The sequence below is a fragment of the Labeo rohita genome, chromosome 4, assembly GCF_022985175.1.
Source record: "Labeo rohita strain BAU-BD-2019 chromosome 4, IGBB_LRoh.1.0, whole genome shotgun sequence".
Classification (NCBI taxonomy): domain Eukaryota; kingdom Metazoa; phylum Chordata; class Actinopteri; order Cypriniformes; family Cyprinidae; genus Labeo; species Labeo rohita.
Genome location: NC_066872.1, coordinates 41,690,428 through 41,713,803, shown reverse-complemented (window position 1 = coordinate 41,713,803; position 23,376 = coordinate 41,690,428). Strand labels below are relative to the sequence as shown.

At 29.4% G+C, this 23,376-nt stretch overlaps 1 protein-coding gene across 1 annotated transcript in view; it reads right to left on the bottom strand.

Moving 5' to 3' along the window:
• The window catches only part of dock4b (dedicator of cytokinesis 4b), a 128,244-nt gene that overhangs the window by 78,709 nt on the left and 26,159 nt on the right, over positions 1-23,376 (bottom strand). Inside the window, 6 exon segments of the mRNA XM_051107299.1 lie at positions 1,648-1,732; positions 3,266-3,414; positions 3,636-3,732; positions 5,308-5,363; positions 5,568-5,608; positions 9,587-9,670. Of these exon segments, the coding sequence (XP_050963256.1) occupies positions 1,648-1,732; positions 3,266-3,414; positions 3,636-3,732; positions 5,308-5,363; positions 5,568-5,608; positions 9,587-9,670 (512 nt within the window).

Sequence of the window (23,376 nt, the reverse complement as noted above, 5' to 3'; positions counted from 1 at the left end):
CATGAACACACTAATGTAATAAATAATAAATAATAGTGTATTTTAAGGTAATGCATTTAATGAGATGCTAACACGTGTAAAATAATTATGGTATGTAAAAAGGTAAATAATTAAATTGCATCCAAAATGAAATAAAATAAAATAATGTATACATATAGGTATAAAATTTAAAAAATAAAATTTCAAAATATAAAATAAAATGATAAAATACAAAATAGAAACTAAACTAAAATAAAAATGTCAATAAAACAAAATAAAATACAAATGAAATAAAATGACAAAATCTAAAATTAAATTAAATTACAAAATATAAAATAAAACAAAATAAAATGCAAAATAAAATAAAATGACAAAATATAAAAGAAAAGTATAAAAAAAAGAAAAAGAAAAAAATAATAAAATTGAATTAAAAATTAAAATGTAACACATGTAAAATAATTATGGTGTGTAAAAAGGTAATAATTTAATTTCATCCAAAACAAAATAAATGCATGAACACAGTAAAGTAATAAATAATAAATAATAGTGTATTTTACACATTTAAAATAATTATGTATGTAAAAAAGGTAAATAATTAAACTGCATCTAAAATAAAATAAAATAAAATAAAATAATGCATACATACAAGTATAAAATTAAAAAATAAAATTACAAAATATAAAATAAAATGATAAAATACAAAATAAAAACTAAAATAAAATTATTTTAAAAATTCAATAAAACAAAATAAAACATAAAAAAATACAAATAAAATAAAAGTGACAAAATGTAAAATAAAATAAAATTTTATTTTAATAAACTGATTTATTTATAAATATAAACAAAATGAAATAATAAAAAATAAATGAAACAAAATGAAATAATAAAAAATAAATGAAACAAAATAAAATACAAAATAAAATAAAATAAAACAACAAAATATAAAAGAAAAGTAAAAAAAAAAAAAAATAATAATAATAATAATAATAATAAAAGAAAATAGAATTAAAAATTAAATTCTAACACATGTGAAATAATTATGGTATGTAAAAAGGTAAATAATTAAATCACATTTAAAATAAAATCTAATTAAAATGAAATTCCAACACATGGAATTTAAGTTTAAACAAGATCCGTTAATAAACCTGTCATATTTTGGAGTTCAAATGATTTTTTTGGCCGCTGGCAATTAGCAGGTTGCAAACATCCGCCTCGTGTTTCATCGCGTACACAGCCGATGGCAAAAAGCGGCATGTAAACCACAGACAGGGTGCGGTAATGGAGTCCGGCTGCCAGCGGAGGGTTATTACATTACATTACACAGTCCTGGGACACTTCAGGTCACGTTTAGCTGAGGTAATGCTCCGCATAACTCAATTATATCACAGTAGAGACTCCCCGCTGTCAGCAACCCCTCCGGCCGGCAACCAGACTTTCACATCCATGACGGCTGTAATTTTCTGCGGCGTATCTTGTCTGCGGGGTTCAGAATTACTGTCATTTTCCCCATGGGGCCTGTTACTGGAGCTGATGGGAGCGCGTGAGGCTTTCATCGTGTGCCTCTTGCGTTTAACGGAGCGGGATTAAGTGGCTAAATCGGGGATGGAGAGAAATCTTTGATAGGCTGAGGAATCTGGTTGTTGTGGAAAGGGAGCAAAACAGACGTACCAGACGGTAGAGCTCGGTGACGCTGATTTCATCCGGGTCCACCATGCTGAACTCCCTCCTGGGTACCAGGTCCAAACCTAGCTGCCTGTGAACGATGGCAGTAAATAATGAAATTGCATCCAAAACAAAGTATGCATGAACAAAGTAATGCAATAAATAATCAATAATAGTGTATTTTAAGGTAATGCATTTAGATGCTAACACATGTAAAATAATTATGGTATGCAAAAAGTTAAAAATTAAACTGCATCCAAAATAAAATAAAAAAAAATTTTTTTATATAAAATTAAAATTAAAAAATAAAATAAAACGACAAAATATAAAATTTTTAATTTATTAAAATGATAAAATACAAAATTAAAACTAAAACAAAAAAATAATAAAAACAAAATAAAATATAAAACACAAATACAATAAAATGACAAAATGCAAAATAAAATAAAATGTATTTATAAATATAAATATAAAATTAAAAATAATGTACAACTATAAAATAGTCGTTTCCACAAAAATAGTAAGAAATGCATTATGAGAACCATATTAGAATGATTTCTGAATGATCATATGATCTGAAAATTCAGCTTTGCATCACAAGAATAAATGACATTTCAAAATATATTAACCAAAAAAAACATTACTTTAAATCGTAATAATATATCAAAATTCTGCTGTTTTAACTGTATTTTAAACCAAATAAATCCAGTCTTGCGAAACATTAGAGAATTCTTTCAAAAACATTAAATGACCTCACTGGCCACAGTCTTTTAGGGAAGTAGGGAATTTTTATATTTATTTATACTTATTCAAAAATAATATTAGTTTTTTTAGTTACAGAAAAAGCAATGACAAATTTTGGGGAATCACAGTAAAAAGAATTTGAATGCAACTGTGCTGAATTGTCAAAAAAATAAAAAAAGCTTATTTATTCAGCTTTCAGATGATCTCAATTAAAAAAAATGCCTTTATGACTGGTTTTGTGGTCCAGGGTCAACTATAAATCTTGCAATTCTGAGAAATAAAAAAGATTTCAAGTTTATATATCAAAATTTTGACTTTACAACTCAATTCTGAGTTAATATCACACAATTCAGAGAAAATTAAAAATGAACGTCAAACGCAAAAACAAAGAAAACACTGCAAAAAAAACAATTTGTTGAGTCAACTTAAAATAATTTGTAACCTGGCTGCCTTAAAATTTTAAGTTCAGTCAACTCAAAAAAAGTTTATTCAACTTGAAATGTTAAATTATACTAAGTGACAACTTAGATATTTGAGTTGAATCAACTTAAAATTTTAAGGCAGCTGGGTTACTTACCCATCTGTTAAGTTTAGCAACACAAATATCTAAGTTGTTACTTAGTACAACTTAACATTTCAAGTTGAATAGACTTATTTTAGTTGACTGAACTTAAAATTTTAAGGCAGCAGGGTAACAAATTATTTTAAGCTGACTCAACAAATTGTGTTTTTTATTTTTTACAGTGAAGGCACAGGCTTCAATCTCTTCACGCAGAATCTTATGTTTCTCTGATATTTGCGTGAAATATGACCTGATGAGCACGTGTTTTGTGATTTATCCCGTTGCTGTAACACATCACACAGGTAATACCGTACTCACTCGTTGCCCCAGTCCAGACGTGCCGTGATGTGCTGTTTGACGTCCCTCATGCGGTCGTGGGTCAAGTGACCCACCAGTACCTGCCGCCTGAGGTCCAAAATCTCATTCATCACGTGCCACAGTCTGTGAAACAGATCTCCTTCATTTTTCTACGGGGATAAACAAAAACGAGTTTAATAAGGGGGTTTATACTGCTGTAGCACTCAAACATAATAACCTGGTGTAAAAATAATTCAAAAACAGTTCCCCCTGAAACAACAGCTTAAACGCAAATAATATATTTCGCCCGACAGCATCTTGCGCACCCAGAGTTCACGTAACCAGTGTTTGGCTGTGGGCGGATTGCTGTGTTTGCCCAAACGGTATTTACCACAAAGAGCTGCTTCCACATGGCACCCCAGTCCCTCAGGGTGGACGTCATCTCCGTAATGACAGAGTCTTCGGTCGGCACTACCGTCTCAAACTGCCTGTGAGTCAAATGTGGGCGGCACAGAGAGTAACAGATATGAGATTCACCTCATCTGGCTCTGCCGACGCTATACTGTTTGTTAATCAAAGGAGAAAGCAGATGTACAGCAGAGCGCTGGCCCTTTCCTTCTGTTCGCCATCGCTACATTATGTTCAGGCAGCAAAGTCTCATAACAGATGTCCGTGCACAAACTAAATGTCATAATATGGTTTCATGAAATCCAGAACACCAATTATATTGTATGGATGCAGAATATGGAAGAAGATAAAACAATTATATGGTCAGATATGTATGAATTACGGCTGGGCGATTTTTCTGTTTATCGATTACGTCGAATGTAATGTTTTGCCACAATTTTAGTTATTTTTTTAACCCTAAAAATGCATTCAAAATCTGTATAGGATTTTTGCATTCAGGCTGATTTCGTTGCTTTGTAAAGTCATAAGTTAATATTTCTCAACTTAAACCATATTGTATTTGATCAGTAACTTCTCATTAATGAGTGAATGTTCAGAAAAATATTTTAAGTTTTAAATGTTACCATATTATAACAATGCTTTTACTTATGCATTTACTTATTTTTTTTTTTTTTTTTTTTTTTTAGAAATTAATACAGCATCATAGTTTTTGTGTATGTGTGTGGTGCATGCATAATTGTGATTATTATATTATATTATACTAAATTATATTATATTATAATTATAATTATATTATATCATATTATATTATATTATGATTAATTAAACAATTTTGAAATTAATATAGTTTTTTTGTGTGGTTTATGTGTACTTTTAATTACATATTATATTATATTATATTATATTATTTTAATAAATGAATATAATAATATAATAATATAATTAATATTAATAAAATTTAGAAATCAATGTAGCATCATTTTTGTGGTTCATGTGTAATTTGAATCATATTATATTATATTACATTACATTATAATAATATTGTGTTAATAATACTGTTAATAAATATTTTTAAATATATATTTTTAATTATTAAGTCTTGTCTTTATAGCTCATGACTGCAAATTAAACCTACATATTTATTTTTTAACAACACAACATAAATATTAATGTTCTCAAAGTAAATAAATTCATTTTACTTTTTACTTTACATTTTACAACTTTCACTTTCAGATGAAAAAAGTGATCAATTTTTCATGCCTCAATAATTCGCCAATAGGCGTACATATCTATATTTATCAACAAAATTCAGTCACCGCAGTATGTGAGATATGGGGGAAAGGCTAATTATATTTTGCAAAAGTTTTCATGTTTCTCTTTGAAAAATCAATATCAAATTAGACGGTTTAGTGGTGTATAGAGAAACACTTTCTTGCAGACTGCAAGCTATAAGTTAAAGTGGCTTTATTGCAGTAACAACAGCGAACAGGTGTGTAAAATGTGCATGTTTGCACTTTATACAGAGACACTGGATACCTGTGAGTACAGAAATGTTACTAACATCACTGAAACTCCAGTTTAATGTTTCCATGGGGGGAGATTTACTACAACAGCTCAATGACCAAGCTGAATACTGAATACTTCTTTCAACTCACCCTTTATTCTTGATATGAGCATTCTTCAGATGGATGTAGCTGCATGGGAAAATGCCCTAATAAGAAAGAACAGATAAATAAACCAAAATAAAAAACAAACAAGTTGTCTAATAATCAAGGGAGCAAACAGACAGAACTAAAGCAAGATGCTGGCTTTGATCCATGCGGTTTGGCTGACGGTGTTGCTGTGATATTTCAGGAACTGAAAATAGCATCCGACGCAGACACGAATGATAAAAGACAAAGAGACGGTTGCTTACCTTGGCATTCGGGTTCTTGAGGACGAATCCTCTGTACCAACCTGAAACAAGAAACATTTCTGAGACTTTCATCTGTAATATCAGCCAAATGTTTCCTGACTGAGCCTTTTCATAGGGTGTTATCTAACAAAAATCAGTAAGTAATATTGGAAATGTCTTTAAATTAGTACAAAATAGGACAAATGCTTATTTACTTAAAGAGACAGGTCATCCAAAAATGAAAATTACTAATGTCTACTTTGTGTGTGTATTATGTGTGTATATGGATGTATGTATATGTATGTATATGTGTGTGTGTGTATGTATGTGTATATATGTATATATGTATATATGTATATATATATATATATATATATACATACATACATACATACATACATACATACATACATACATATATATATATATATATATATACATACATACATACATACATACATACATATATATATATATATACATACATACATACATACATACATACATATATATATACATACATACATACATACATACATACATACATACATACATACATACATACATACATACATATATATACATACATACATACATACATACATACATACATACATACATACATATATATATATATATATATATATATATACACACACATACATACACACACACACACACACACACACACATATAAATATATATATATACATTTTACATTACATTACATTATAAAAAGTAGAAATTAATGTAGCATATACATATAAATATATATATATATATATATTATTTTTTTACATTACATTACATAATAAAAAGTAGAAATTACTGTAGCATCATAGTTTTTTGTGTGGTTCATGTGTAATTTTAATGATACATTATTTTAATAATATAATATAATATAATAATGTAATGTAATGTAATGTAATGTAATGTAATGTAATGTAATGTAATGTAATGTAATATAATATAATATAATACAATATAATATAATATAATATAATATAAGATTATATTATATATTATGCTTTAAAAAAAGTCTAAATTAATATAACAAGTTTTTTGTGTGGTCCATGTGTAATTTTAATTATATATTGTATTTATTATATTATATTATATCATATTATATTATATTACATTATAAAAAAAATAGAAATTAATATTGCATCATAGTTTTTTTTTTTTTGTGTGGCTCACGTGTAATTTTAATGATATATTATATTAATAATATAATATAATATAATTTAATATAATATTAGATTGTATCATATTATATTAGATTAGATTAGATTAGATTAGATTAGATTGTATCATATTATATTATATTATATTGTATTATATTATATTATTACATAAAAACATAAAACTTAATAATCATTTTTTCCATTATATGGAAGTCAATGGGTACCATGAACTTAAGATTGAGTAAATGACAGAATTTACATGGGTGAACCGTCCCTTTAAGTATGTCACATCTGACAGAATTTAAATGTGTGTGCAGTGAATAAATGTCAAAAATGCTTATTCACAACTAAATATATTTAATATCTCAAACATCCATATAGCACTGAAACAGCATCTACAGTAATAAAATAGCCATTGTGGCATTTGCTTCACCAAAGACTTGCCATATACAACACAAACGCTTGTTAAACACCTTTTATCACATACTGTAAGAACTTAGCAGCATATTTATTTACATTTACTCCACTAACACCCACTCTTTCAGTCTCATTCTTACACATCCTAATCAAACCTAGTCTAGTTTGACACACTGAGACTTTGACGAAACCAGATATTGTCAACCTCAGGATCACTTTGACTGCACTCCCACAGATGTGCACATCTTTATCAGTGACCAACCTACTGCCCAGATGTGAAGCAACCCACAAATCGTGCAGCTAAGAGTGACACTTCGAAGGTGTGAAAAACAGGGGGGCTTTGGACGGTAAATGGTGTAAAAACAGGAGTTGAATATAGAAACATGACCCTTTATCTGATGATTATCACCTGCAGTCAGTCAGGAACTAATGATTATTTAGTTTCGTATCTACTGTGTAAGATTTGTGTTCTCCTTCACAGCGTTTCTAGTGTTCTCCAACCGAAACCGGCTCTTTTACTCAAAAAAACAGGAAGCGCGTGCACCCCGAGAACAAAGGAGTGTGTCTTCAAAGGGTGGAAACAGGAAACGAAGGAGTCGAGTGCGGGTCACAAAAAAAGACCGGTTTCAAATCCTCACACTTGCTTGAAGAATGAGCAGAGGTACAGGTGTTTCTGCGTCAGCAGTTTATCAAATCAACCCAACACTGCTGAAAAGACCCTCTTCGATCAGAATGACTTTTCACACTAGTTTATTTCGACAGTTGTCGGTTATAGACAGTTTCCTGCTAATACACAAACTCACATATATACACACTACTGTTTTTACAATGTTTTTCAAAGAAAGTCTCTTCTGCTCAGCTTATTTACTTCATCCAAAAACAGTAATATTATGAAGTATTTTCACATTTTAAAATATTTGTTTTCTATACTTCAGAAATCATTCTAATATGTGAATCTGGAGCACAAAACCAGTCTTAAGTAGCACTGGTATATTTGTAGCAATATTTTGTAAATTTCCTTTTGTAAATATATCAAAATTTAATTTTTGATTAGTAAAATGCATTGCTAAGAACTTATTTAGACAACTTTAAAGGCAATTTTCTCAATATTTTTTTGCCAAATATTGTCCTATCCTAACAAACCTTACATCAGTGGAAAGGTTCAGATGATGTATAATTAAAAATTTAAAAGTATAATTTAAAAAAATTGATCCTTATGACTGGTTTTGTGGATCCTGGGTCACATATCCTAATTTGCTGCTTACGAAACATTCATTATTATTATCAATGTTGAAAACAGTTCTGCACAATTTTTTATTTATATTTTTATTTTTTACAGGATTCTTTGATGAATAGCATTTATCTGAAATAGAAAGCTTTTATAACATTATACACTAAATGGCATTTTAGTGGGTGTCTTTTGTAAATTAGGGGAAAATGTATGATATGTATTTTTTGCTCAGAAAAACAAAAACAAAGATGCAATTAAATGAAACAGAAAACTTTTATTTATTTATTTTATTTTATTTTTTTGAAAAACAGTGTATAACAAATGTATTTAAGGTCAATAAAAAGTATTATTTTCATTAGATATTTACATTGCGGTGTTATTTTTGTATTATTTTAATATTATAGACTAATATTAATATATTACAAATAAATTATATTTTTATTCTGAATTTGATTTTATTTTTTATTATTTTCAGCTTTCACTTTAATTTTAGCTTCATTTTTAGTAATTGTAGTAACTTCAATTGTGTGGTTTTTTATATAAAACCTTAATCACTTAGGATTAATTGATTTTTCGTTTAGTTTTAGTTTTTATTTCTAGTTTAAGTGCTCAATTTTAAGTGCATCACTTTAAACAGTTCATTGTAAAGTCAACATTCAACATTTTTTATTTAGTTTTTCATCTAATACTTATGTTTTATTTAAGCTTCATTTCAATTAGCAAATATGTTTTTGATACATTTAGTTAATGTTAACCCTGCTTCATTGTCTGCATTGCTAGATAACTGAAATACAATTTTACTTCAGTCACTGATTAAATATAATCGGCCAAATATTCAAAGAATCGTTCTAATAATCATTAGTTCAGTCGAATATCAAAGCAATGGTTAGCTGCAGCCCTACATGAATGAATGAAGCTGTTCAACCTGCATGGACTTCCTGGTAAAGCTGAATGAAAAAGGAAGTCCTGCTGGTTAAGACGCCTGGTAGGAACAAACATGCACATCATCATCCAAAACAACATATGCTGCTGACCAACTGCTGGTCTTTTTAGTAGGAAAGCTCCCGAACCAATCTGGCAACTTACACTCAAACAACCCTGCTGACATGAAAAAAGAGGAAGCCTAAGAGACAGACTTTATAAAGAGGGGGTTTATACTTTTGAAATAAATGTAACAGAGGGTTTTGAACACATCAGGGATCATGTACCTTCACATTTCTCGAGGATCTGCACCGTATCACCGATCTCCAGAGGCAAGCCATGTTGCACCGTTCCTCGAAAACTGGCCAGCACTGCAACACAAAAAAACCACAATCAATTATATTACCAGGGCTATTAAAAAAACAACATTTTCATTACTAGAAATTAAAAAAAACATTAACCAAAAGTGGAAAGACATTTGCCCTATAGTATGTAAATGTCACAGATTGCCTTTTGGCTGAATTCAAAGAGCGCACAAATGTAAAAGCCACCCGGTTTACTGTGTTCTGGAGTAATTTCAGATGCTCAAAGCCTAGTGTGACCTCAGCTTAAGCTCAGCAGAGCAGGGTTGCCAGATTTGCTCTGAAGTTCAGCGCCGCAGGAAGGTTTAATAAAAGTGACGTGTCTCTCTTACTTATAAGCGTTCGACAGAGAGGCTCACCTGAGGAGACTCGCTTTGATGAACACGTACGCTAAGAGACTTTGAAGTCAAGGCTCTACTAAGTCAAGAAAGGCAAGGAGTAGAGAAGACATTTAAAATATGGAGACAAAACAATGGTAAGAGACATGTGAGAGGAATAGAAGAATTGAAAGAGCACTGGAAAACGACAAAGAGAGAGCAGAGAGAGAGAAAGAGGACATGTCTTGTGTAATCAGCATTATTTACAAAAACAAACGGCATGAAAGCTCTCATATCTATTATAAAGATGTCATCATTGCCCACTTCACACAGAGGGGATTATGGGATAGGTGTGTTAAATCAGGTTATCGCACCTGCCTGAGATCACAAGGCAGAAATGATTTCTGCAGTGGATTTCACGCTTTTACGGGGCACAGGCCAATCCGGGATACCCACACAGAGGCTCTGACCTAATTGAGAACTTATGCATGTGAGTGCACAGAACACCCAGTAACACTGAAACAATACCAAACAAATGATTCTTAAGAGTCAGTTGTTCTTTGAGAATCAAAAAACAAAGTGCAATCAGTATATTCCAATCGATTCCCAAATCAATGACTCCTATGAGTCGATTCTTTTTTGATGAAATCAAAAACAAAGTGCAATCAATGTGGTCCAATCAATTCCCAAATGAATGACTCAATGTATGAGTTGATTCTTTTTAGGTGAATCAAAAACATACAGTGGGACCAGTGTATTCCACCCGATTCAAAAAAGAATGATTCTAATGAGTTGATTCTGTTTAGTAAATCACTTACATAAACTGCATTATGAATGACTCCCATGAGTGGCTTCATTTTAGTGGATCAAAAACACACAGTGCAACCAGTGTATTCCAACCGATTAAAAAATATGACTCCAATGAGTCAGTTCTGATTAGTAAGTCAAAAACAAAAGTACAATCAGTGCAGTCCAAGTGATTCCCTCAAAAATCACTTGGTTCTTTTTAGCGAATGTAAAACAGTCAATACGCACAGCGTAATCTAACTGGTAAATGAGTCGGTTGAGTTGGTTAAATTGTTTTTTTAAAAGTGAGTCAAAAACATACAGTGCGACCAGTGTGTTCCAACCTATTCCAAAAAGAATGACTCAAATGAGTTGATTCTGTTTAGTGAATCACATATGTAAAGCAACATCAGTATAGTCCAATCAATTCCCAAATAAATGACTCCTATCGTGAGTTGATACTGTTTAAGTACATCAAAATCATACAATGAGACCAGTTTATTCCAGCGATACCAGAATTAATGACTCCAATGAGTCAATTCTGTTTAGTGAGTCAGAAACAAAGTGGAATCACTGCAGTCCAAATGATTTTCTTTTTTTGTTTTTTTTTTTTTGTTTTTTTTAACAAATCAATATGACTAGTGTAATCTGTCTGCTAAATGAATGAGTCTTATGAGTTGGTTGAATTGGTTCTTTTTAGTGAATCGAAAACAAAGTGTGACCAGTGTATTCCAACCGATTCCAAAATGAATGACTCCAACGAGTCGATCCTGTTTAGTGAATCACTTACACAAAGCGCCATCAGTGTAGTCCAAACAATTCCCTAATAAATGACTCCTATGAGTGAATTCATTTTAGTTAATCATAACATACAGTGCAACCAGGGTATTCTAACCGATTCAAAAAAATTGACTCCAATGAGTCAGTTCTGATTAGTGAATCAAATCAATTCTCAAAAAATGACTTTGTTCTTTTTAGTGAGTCGGTTCTTTTTAGCGAATCTAAATCAGTCAACATGACCAGTGTAATCAAACTGCCAAATGAATTAGTCGCATGAGCTGTTTGAATCGGTTCTTTTTAGTGAATCAAAAACATTCCGCATTACCAGTGTATTTCAACTGATTCCAAAAAGAATGATTCAAATGAGTCGATTCTGATCAGTGAATCAACAAAATGCAATCAGTGGAGTCCAAGTGATTCCCCCAAAAATTGGTTCTTTTTAGCAAGTTGGTTCTTTTTAACAAATCTAACACATTCAACATGATCAGTATAATCTAACTGCTAAATGAATCTTATGAATCTTATGAGCTGGTTGACTTGGTTCTTTGTAGTGAATCAAAAATGTACAGTGCGCCACTTCTATGAGTTGATTCTTTTTCAGTGAATTAAAAACATACAACACGACCAGAGCAAACTTAAATACAAGTAAAAGCGCAATCAGAAACAGAATTCCTCACGATTCACATCCTTACACCCAACAACCACCCCGGACTACCCTAGCAACCGCATCGCAATGCCTTGGCAAACACTGAAGATGCCTTGTGCATTATGAAAGTAAGATTTGCACATGTACTATTTTTCTCAGAATGTAAAACTGTAGTTCACATTAATGTTTCATCATTCAGTTGTAAATATAGTGAGCATAACCACTAAAATTGTAAAACCTGGATCTAACAGAATAGATTCACAAAATGACAACTTCAGACCGTCCTTGAGTTCAGCGCATCTCCTCGAGACGCTCACCCGATTACAATCCCTTCGCCCAAACGTCCCTGAGTTTTGCAAGCAGCTGCATCCTATCTGTGCAATTTGACTTTAAAATTCAGAAGCCAAAATAACAAAGTAGGTCCGATGAATTAATTATACTAGTTTTCGGCAGCAGCACATTAAATTATTCAGCCTGGATGTGGAGTCCTTGACAGAGCTCAAATCCTTCTCCGCTAACCGTACGGCAGCTGTTAAAAGAGCCGGAGCGCCGCCAGAGAGCCTCAAAAGTGTTCAGTGACCGAAAAATACTTTTTGCGGTTTTTAATTACCTGAGGGAAAGATAAAGAGCGAGACAGAGAGGGAGAGAGACAACTTGCTGCTCCAAAAAGGTGAACTACCAATATAAAACGGCAAACACGCTTTCAAAAGCTCAGTCATAGTGAACCAAAAATGCATGTAGACACACTTTTCAATCCAAAACTGTACAAAAAAGACCCACTTTGCTTTCAAAAACAAACACAACTGTAATATTTCACAACTAATTCCATATTTATGATTCCCAAACACAGATTAACCGTGAATCTGAAATAAATTACAATCCCATCAGTAATTCTGCAGTGAAAATCCTTTTTAGCACGAGCCATAATCTGTGTTTGGGACTCTGGCCCGTAGAGTCAGAAGAATCATCTGTATCATCTGTAAGCATCTCTAAATCATCTGTAACTAACACAGAACAAAACTGAATATGTTTGCACACCACTAATCATGGGGAACTGTAAGTTATACTACACTGAAGATGAAACAGACCGTGACGCTCCATCTCTCTTCACTTGGTTGGACACATAATGTTTATCCATGATTCCTAACCAAAGCTCCTGAATACTCAGAAAAATTAAATTAAATTAAATTAAATTAAATTAAATTAAATTAAATTAAATTAAATTAAATAAATAAATAATATTACATCATAAAATTACAAATAAAAAATGACAAAAATAAAATAAAAAATAAAACACATAATAAAATAATAAAATAAAAAAACCTTTAATATAAATGTTCTATAATTTATAATAATAAAATATAAAAATATTTTTTTATTTAATATAAAATGTTATATAATGTATATTAATAAACTGAAATAAAACAAAAAATTAAATTAAATTAAAATAAAATATAAAATAAAAAATGGATTTTTATTTAATATAAATAAATGTTATATATTTTATAATATAAAAACTAAATAAAAACATCTAAAATATAATACAACAAAGCAAAATAAAATAGAACATAAAATAATAAAATAAAATACAAAAATTAAACTAAATATAAAATAAAACAATTAAATAAACAATTAAATATAAAACAAAATTAAATAAAATAACACAATAAAACAAAAATGTCATTAAATAAACGTAAAAACAAAATACAATATAAAATTAAATCATAAAATAAAAGCATGTTCATTTAATATAAAAATGGTATCTTGTAATGTTGCATAATCTTGCATCCTGTTGATGGAGATGATGCCTAAAAATGTTGCATGAAACAAAACAAAACAAAATAAAATAAATAATAAAATAAATTTTAAACATTAAAAATAAAATATAAAATAAATGATTCCAATTAAAAATTAAATATAAAACAAAATTAAATAGAATAATAGAATAGAGTAGAATAGAATAGAACAAAAAATAATTAAATAAAATGATATATTTATAAATAAATAAATAATACAAATTAAATAATACACATTAATTAAATGAAATAATAATACACACTACTAATTAAATGAAAAATTAAATAAATGCATTTTTATATAAAATGTATATAATTTATAATAATAATAATAATAATAATAATAATAATACAAAAATAAAAGCATTTTTATTTAATATAAAAATGTATATAACTTAAAATAATAATTTTGTATTATGTTGGGACTGTCTTATCAGAAAATTATATATGCTTTGATTTGTCCTAAAAAGTTTGCAATGTTGCATAATCTTTCATACTGTTGATGGAGATGATGCCTAAAAATGTTGCATAAATAGCCAGCAAAGTCAAAGCGACTCTGATGGCATGTGCATTGTGGGAAAGTGGCAAAGAAACAAACACACGGTCCAAACCTCAGCAGGGCGCCACGCTCTCGCTTCCCATAATCCCGCTGGACTGACACAGACCTGAGACAGCGAGCCTCATCTCTTTGGCTCAGACATCGAAATAGAGAACTCAACACACGACTGTTTGTGTGGATTAACTACAAATCTGGTTTTGGTTTGAGAGGGTGTGATGCTACAGTCGGGTCGTCTAAGCTCCTTACAGCACGACACAGAGCTCAGGATGATGGCTTTACCCGCGCCGCTCAAGACATGTGTATCCGCCTCAGTGCTTCCAGGTTTGTGCCTGAGCCGTCCAGGAAACAGAAACGGAACACTAAAGATTTGCTGCGTGAAGCGGGGAAGAATCAGATGGTTTGGCTCCTAAACAAAAACACACTAAATGCTCAAAGTAATCATTAACTAGTTTTAAACAACACTGCCAGTACCTAGACAGTATGGTGGACAATATAATGCCAAAAAATATATATATGAAAACTGTTGAAGTTATATCGTAACACAACATCATCAACAACAACAACAACAACAACAACAACAACAATAACAATAACAACAACAACAATTATTATTATTATTATTATTATATTATTATTATTATTATTGTCGTTGTTGTTGTTATAAACAAAACTATACAAATTTTCAAATAAATTTACAAATGTACTAGTATTTTCAACATAATTGTATATTTTAATAATTGTAATAAAAATAAATAATAATAATAATAATAATAATAATAATAATAATAATAATAATAAAATAATATCATTTTTATTATTATTATTATTATTATTATTATTATTATTATTATCAACAAAACTAAGGGTTGTTTACAAATATATTTACAAATGTACAAATATCATATAATTCAAAAATATATTTCAACTGAATTTTCTTTGTAAAAAAATTAATAATTGCAATAAAAAATAAACAACAAAAACAACAATAACATCAATAATAATAGTAGTGAGAGTAGTAATACATTCTGTTATTATTTGTAATAATACATTATTATTATTATTATTATTATTATTATTAACAAAACTATACATTTTTTGAATATATACAAATATTTTCAATGTAATTGTCTTTAATTGTACATGTTAATAATTGTAATTATCATATTAATAATAATAATAATAATAATAATAATAATTAGTAGTAGTAGTAGTATAGACCAAACTACACAAATATTTCCAACGTAATTGTCTTTAATTTTAAACATTAATAACTGTAATTTAAAATGAATTGTAATTAATAATTTGTAGCAAAAATAAAAAATAATATTATATTATAATTATTATTATTATATTATTATTATTATTATTATTATTAATAGTATTATCAAATTACATATATAAAAATATAATTAAATTTATATTTGATATTTTTAATTTTTTATATTTTTTAAAAATTTTATAATTGCTAAAGTATATTCTAGTAGAAGCTACAAAAACTAGCAAATATTTTCAGCCTGAATGAAAGTGAAATACCTCTTAAAGACTTAAAATCCCCATTTAATATGTAGCTATGATTAGCTAAAATCTATATAAAAAAGTATGATTAAGCAACACATCCAAACAACATGAACATCATATCAGCTATTAACCACCCAAAAAAATGACTGGTTTTAACATGCAGACACCTCAAAATTGGTTCAAAAGGATCCCCCTGTGCTTTTAACCTCACTTAAAGCGAGTTTACCCCATACTGATTTGTGATCCGACCATGACCCTGACAGCTAATCAACCTCCAGATTCATTAATTATTCATCGCCACATTAATATGCAAATGTACGCCGGCATCTGTGTTGTCCACGACCACGTTGCCAAAACGAGACTGAATTATTAACACAATGTTTAGGTCTACACACTGAACATCCTGCAGCGCAGACCCAATGAATAATGCAGAAACTGGGAATATTTTGTTTGTTGGGTGGATCAAGAAGTTGCAAAACAATTAGGCAAAGGGTGTGCTAAAGCATTTAATACCGTTTTTACACCATTTAGGGCATGTAATCGCCTGTGATACGGGCAGGTGGTTTAATTCGACACACTAAGACTTGAGAAACCAACAATGTGCAACCAGATAAAAAACGTTTGTCAAGACAAACTTTGAAGTTGGCTTGAAAAAGCTAAAACAGGCAGTTTACAAAGTTTTAAAAGCTAGAAGTTTGAAGGTTTTCAGTTTGAAGTGGTTTGAAGTTTAAAGTAGTTTTTGATGTAGCATGTTCATATAATGATTAGCAAGTTACTAACATGTTGCTAGCATGTTTCTAGCATGATTAGCAAGTTACTAGCATTTTATTAGCATGCTATTAGCATGGTTATTATGTTACTAGCATGTTGTTAGCATGATTAGCAAGTTACTGTCATTTTTTCTAGCATGTTGCTAGCATGATTAGCATGTTACTAGCATGTTTTAACATAAGTAACGTTAATATGCTTCTAGCATGATTAGCAAGTTACTAGCATGTTGCTGGTATGATTTTAACATGATTGGCATTTTGTTAGCATGTCTCTAGGATGATTAGCATGTTGTTAACATGTTTCTACGATGATTAACAAGTTACTAGCATGTTGCTAGCATGTTTTTAACTTGATTCGCATGTTTGCATGTTTATAGCATGATTAGCAAGTTACTAGCATGTTGCTGGTATGATTTTAACATGATTGGCATGTTGTTAGCATGTTTCTAGGATGATTAGCATGTTGTTAACATGTTTCTAGTATTAATTAACAAGTTACTAGCATGTTGCTAGCATGTTTCACATGTTTGCATGTTCATAGCATGATTAGCATGTTGTTAGCATGTTTTAACATAATTAACAAGTTGCTAATATGCTTCTAACATGATTATCAAGTTACAAACATATTGCTAGTACAATTCTAACATGATTGCAATGTCATTAGCATGTTATAATGATTAGCAAGTTACTAGCATGTTGCTAGCATGTTTCTAGCATGATTAGCATGCTATTAGCATGGTTATTATGTTACTAGCATGTTGTTAGCATGATCAGCAAGTTACTATCATTTTTTTCTAGCATGTTGCTAGCATGATTAGCATGTTACTAGCATGTTTTAACATGATTAACGTTACTATGCTTCTACCATGATTAGCAAGTTACTAGCATGTTACTAGTATGATTTTAACATGATTGGCATGTTGTTAGCATGTTTCTAGGATGATTAGCATGTTAGCACGTTTCTAAGATTATTAGCATGTTGTTAGCATGTTTCTAGGATGATTAACAAGTTACTAGCATGTTACTAGCATGTTTTAACGTGATTAACATGTTGTCAATATGCTTCTAACATGATTGCAATGTCATTAGAATGTTATAATGATTAGCAAGTTACTAGCATGTTGCTAGCATGTTTCTAGCATGATTAGCAAGTTACTAGCATTTTATTAGCATGCTGCTAGCATGATTAGCATGCTATTAGCATGGTTATTATGTTACTAGCATGTTGTTAGCATGATTAGCAAGTTACTATCATTTTTTCTAGGATGTTGTTAGCATGATTAGCATGTCACTAGCATGTTTTAACATGATTAACGTTAATATGCTTCTAGCATGATTAGCAAGTTGATTATGATTTTAACATGATTGGCATGTTGTTAGTGTGTTTCTAGGATGATTAACAAGTTACTAGCATGTTGCTAGCATGTTTTTAACTTGATTCACATGTTTGCATGTTTATAGCATGATTAGCATGTTACTAGCATGTTTTAACATGATTAACATGATTAACATGTTGCCAATATGCTTCTAACATGTAACTTCTAGCAAGTTACGAACATGTTGCTAGTATGATTCTAACATGATTGCAATGTCATTAGCATGTTTCTAGCATGATTAGCATGTTGTTAACATGTTTCTAGTATGATTAACAAGTTAGCATGTTACTAGCATGTTTAAACATGATTAACATGTTGCTAATATGCTTCTAGCATGATCAGCAAGTTATTAGCATGTTGCTACTATGATTCTAAGATGACTGGCATGTCGTTAGCATGTTTCTAGCATGATTAGCATGTTGTTAGCATGTTTCCAAGATGATGTTTCTAGCATGTTTAACCAGTTACTAGTATGTTGCTAGCACGTTTCTAACACAATTAGCATGTTGTTAGCATGTTTCTAGCATGATTAGATTTGCTAACATGAGAAAGTCACTAGCATGTTGTTAATGTGATTATCAAGTCATTAGCATGTTTCTAGCACGATTAGCATGTTGTTAGCACGATTAGAAAGTTACTAGAATGTTGTTAGTGATTATCAAGTTATTAACATTTTTCTAGCATGATTAGCATGTCACTAGCATGTTGTTAGCATGATTAGAAAGTTATTAGCAAATAGCTCTTTCACATGCAAAATCACAATCTTTCTGAGCAATGCAGAGAATCCCACCACAGTCATCCCAACACTGTAAGCCTCAACCGCACAGAAACACACATGCTATGATGTAAGACTCTGAATGTTTGGGCAGTCCGACAGACCGGCGATTCATCTGCGCTTCATAACAGGAGCTCTGGGTTCTTTGGCACGGCTCTTGGTACGCTTGTGCCAAAGGAGCGGTCACTGTGGAAATCATTCATTACCGCAGCTGCTGAAGAGGAAGACGCCGTTGACGGTGATGTGAATGCGAGTGAAGGGTTCGTGCGCTGACAGAGAGCAGGCTTGTTAATTAATGAGCTCGTTTAGACATTCCTTAGCCTGGATGTTGACAGCCGAACACATTTAACCCCTCGGTCTGCTACGGATCTCAAGGCCTGAGGTTAATTGAAAACTACAAGAGACGAAAATTAAAACGCAGATATCTGATACACAGCTACGAGAAGGTTAGCAGATGGGGAAGAGTAGTTGAAATAAGAGAATGGTAATTATTTTATTGGAATAAAATTTTTAGGGATCAGGTCTACGTTCCCGAAAAATTAAAATAAATAAATAAAAAATAAATAAATAAATAAAAAAAAAATTAATGAAAGGTAAATTAAATGAAAGAAACCAAGGAAATTGCACCAAAAATAAATAAAATAAAAAAGTAAAATATTAAAATGTAATAAAATAAAATAAAGTAAAATAATAAAAATACATGAATCAAATAATCAAGTAAAAATAAATAATATTAAAATTAAAATTATAAAGACAAAATAAGAGTAAAATAAAAATAAATACAATAAAATAAAATAAGTTAAATAATACAAATATGTGAATCAAATAATACAATAGAAAATAGCAATACAAGAAAAAAAATAATCAAGTAAAAATACATAAAATAAAAAAAAATTAGAAGGGTAAAATAAAATTATTTAAAAAAGTAGTAAAAATAATATAAATATAAATAAAAAGTAAAATAATAACAATACATAAAATATTAAATAAGAAATCAGAAGGGTAAGAAAAAATGTAAAAAAAAAAAATTAAAATGGTAAAATAAAAAGAAAAGGAAAGGAAATAAAGAAAAGGAAACAGTTAAAACAAAAAGATAATTTGGGAATAACAGAATACAAACTATAAAATGGAATTAAGAAATAATAAAAGTATAATAAACAAATAAATACCTAAATAAATAAATAAATAAATAAATAATGAATAGAGTAAAATAAAAAAAGAAATGACATGAAAAACAAATAAGAAAAAAAACATGAAAATAAAATGAAACAAATAATGGGTCAAAAATTCTAAAAATAAAGTAAATAAAATATATAAACACAAAACAGTAATATAAATACAAAAAAAGGTAAGAAAAAAGAAAGAAAATGAAACAGAAAAAGAAAACAAAGAAAAAGTAATAGTAAAAATACAATAAGAGGAGTAAAATAAAATAAAATGTAATATAATGAAAATAAAAACAATATTAAAATACAACAAAAAAGGTACAATAAAATAAAACATAAAAGTGAAATAAAATTATTTATTTAATTATTAATTAGTAAATAAAAACTTTAATCAACACTGATAATCAGCACAGATTTCTGGTCTGCCAGAAGCTCAGGTACTGCTTCACAGCATCCAGACACACACACACACACACACACACACACACTCTCTCTCTCTTACTATTTTGGTATTAACAATAATCTGAGTCACAGTCCTCCTGAGACATTCACACTTCTCAGCTCTCCAGCAGGCGTTCAGTTTATTTGGGCACCATTGTGGGCTGCATCTTCACTCAAAAGATCCCACACACTCCCTTCACATTGTGCTTGTGTCATTTACTGCCCTGAAAGAATAGATTTGCTCTGGCAGTTTATCAGACACAAATGAAGCTACTGGCGAGCGGCCGCTGGCTGAGAATTGCCTGTTATCAGTATTTCAGATATCTAAAGGTCAGAGAAATATCATTTGGTGTCTCACAAAGAGAATAATCACAGCGTCTCCTCTTTCTTCAGACGTGAGATGAGTGGTGCATTGTGTGTCTATGCGTCTCTTTTAAAGCACAGGAATCTGAAGAGCATCAGACTTTATCCAATGTAAGCATGACAACAATTTAAGCATCAAAATTATTATATCTTGAAGAGAACAAAATGAGTCAATAAATGCCAAATATGTAGCTACGATTATACAAAAATATACAAGTAAATATAAAACATTTACATAAAAAATAAAAGTAATGTAATAAAAATGATAAAAAAAAAAGAATCAAATAAAAACAAAAAATCAAATAGAAATAAATTAAATTAAATAAAACAAAAATATGTATTTTTAAAATAATAAAAATATAAATAAAATAAATAATATGATAATATTATAAATAAATAATACAAATAAATAAAAAATAAAATGTAAATTAAATGAAAAAGTAAAAAAAAAAACAATATTGTAATGTAAATGTAATAAAGTGATGTAATAAATATGATTTAAAAAAATAGTAAAATAATCGAAATAGTAATAAAAATACGAATAAAAAAATAATAGAAATAAATAAAATAAAATAAAATAAATAAAATAAAATAAAATAAATGAATGAGTCAATGAAATGAAAAGAATTTTAAAAAAATTAAATAATATAAACAGTAAAAATTTAAAAAATAGAGTAAAAAATCTAATAATCAAATAAAAATAAAAGAAAAACTAAATGACATTAAATGAATGAATAAATGAAATGAAAAGAAAAAGTACAATAAATAAATAAAAAATAAAATAAAGTAAAAAATTAATGAAATAAAAATAAAAAAAGGCTAAAATATAAAACAATCAAATATTCAAATAAAAATAAATAATACAAAACAAGTAAAATAATAAAAATACATAAAATATTACATAAAAAATTTGAACGGTAAAATAATAAGATGACACGAGAAAGAAAATAAATACAACAAAATAAAAAAATAGGTAATTTGAGGCTAATTGAAAAAAATAATAAAATGAAATTAAGAAATAATAAAAGTAAAATAAACGTTGTCCAATATAGGCAAAAATATACGATAACCATATATTATTGTATTATTAAAATAAATATTGTAATATATTTAATTTTAAGCAAATTCGTTGTCTGTTCTTTACATCCTTCATACTTGATTCTCTCTCCCAGAGATGCCCAATATGCATAAGCTGTAAAACGTGTGTTTTTCAGTGTAAAAGTGATATAAATAAAGGAGCGGGAGCAAGCGGTGTCTCCGCAGGTCAGAGTAAATCATACATGACTCTGATTAGATGAGAATATAGGTCAGACTTGTTAAGCTGCCCACTTCAACTCATTCAGTGGCGTAATCTCTGCTTCTTTCGCCCCCCGTATATATGTGTGTGTGTGTGTGTGTGGAGGGATTGCAATGCGATCCATTGCTGTAATGTTAGATTAAAGCTTTTAAATGCTAAGAGCTGGAAAAGCACTGCTGGATAATTCATCCTGATTTCACACTGGAGTTTCTCTGATTCATATCTAAATTCGCTATAGCCTATCTAGACTCCTCTGCCATTGTTATATGTTTTTCTCGTGATGTTTAGTCACTGTGTTCTGACAGAGAACTCAAATTACCCACCGCTCATGCCGTTTTTCTTTGTATGGTTCCTTCATTTATGGTTTCGCTTCTCTATTCTTCTCTTTTCCTTAATATCCTCCTGATACTTGGCCTCTTTCTCATAAGAGACATCTGACCGTATGTAACTCTGATGTCCTCAGATCTGAAAATACAGATTTATCACAGATTTTGCAGCCATAACACCATCTCCATCACCAGAACCTGAGACCAGACAGTAAGCAACTCGCTAAACCACTTCCTCTGTATCGCTACAGATGTGGGACTGTGAAAGCTGTTAAATTAAGAACTGACAAACAGATAAACACTGCAATATTCAAACTATTTCCTGAACTGTCAACAAATAATAATCAATACTTCTTTTCATTATTCTTTTAATCCTTCTCATCAGTGAATTTCATGGATTACATTACATGCTGGAAACAAACCAACAAAGAATTAATTAAATAAATAATAAAAATTATTATTATTATTATTATTATTGGTACTTCTTCTTTATCCATTTAAATATTTTTCTACAGCATATTTCAAAATGAATATTTATCAATAAGACAAAAATACATAAATTAAAAACAAAAATGAAAAAATATAAACACAATAATTATTATTGTTGTTTTGTTGTTGTTGTTGTTGTTGTTATTATTTCATTATTACTATCATCATTATTATTTCATTTATTTAGTTTATTATAATTTAATTAATTCATTATGGATGCTTATTTTTATCAGTAAATAAAAAAGGAAAATTAATCAATAAAAAAATAATTAAATAAAATGTAAAAATAATAAAATGTTAATACTTTAAG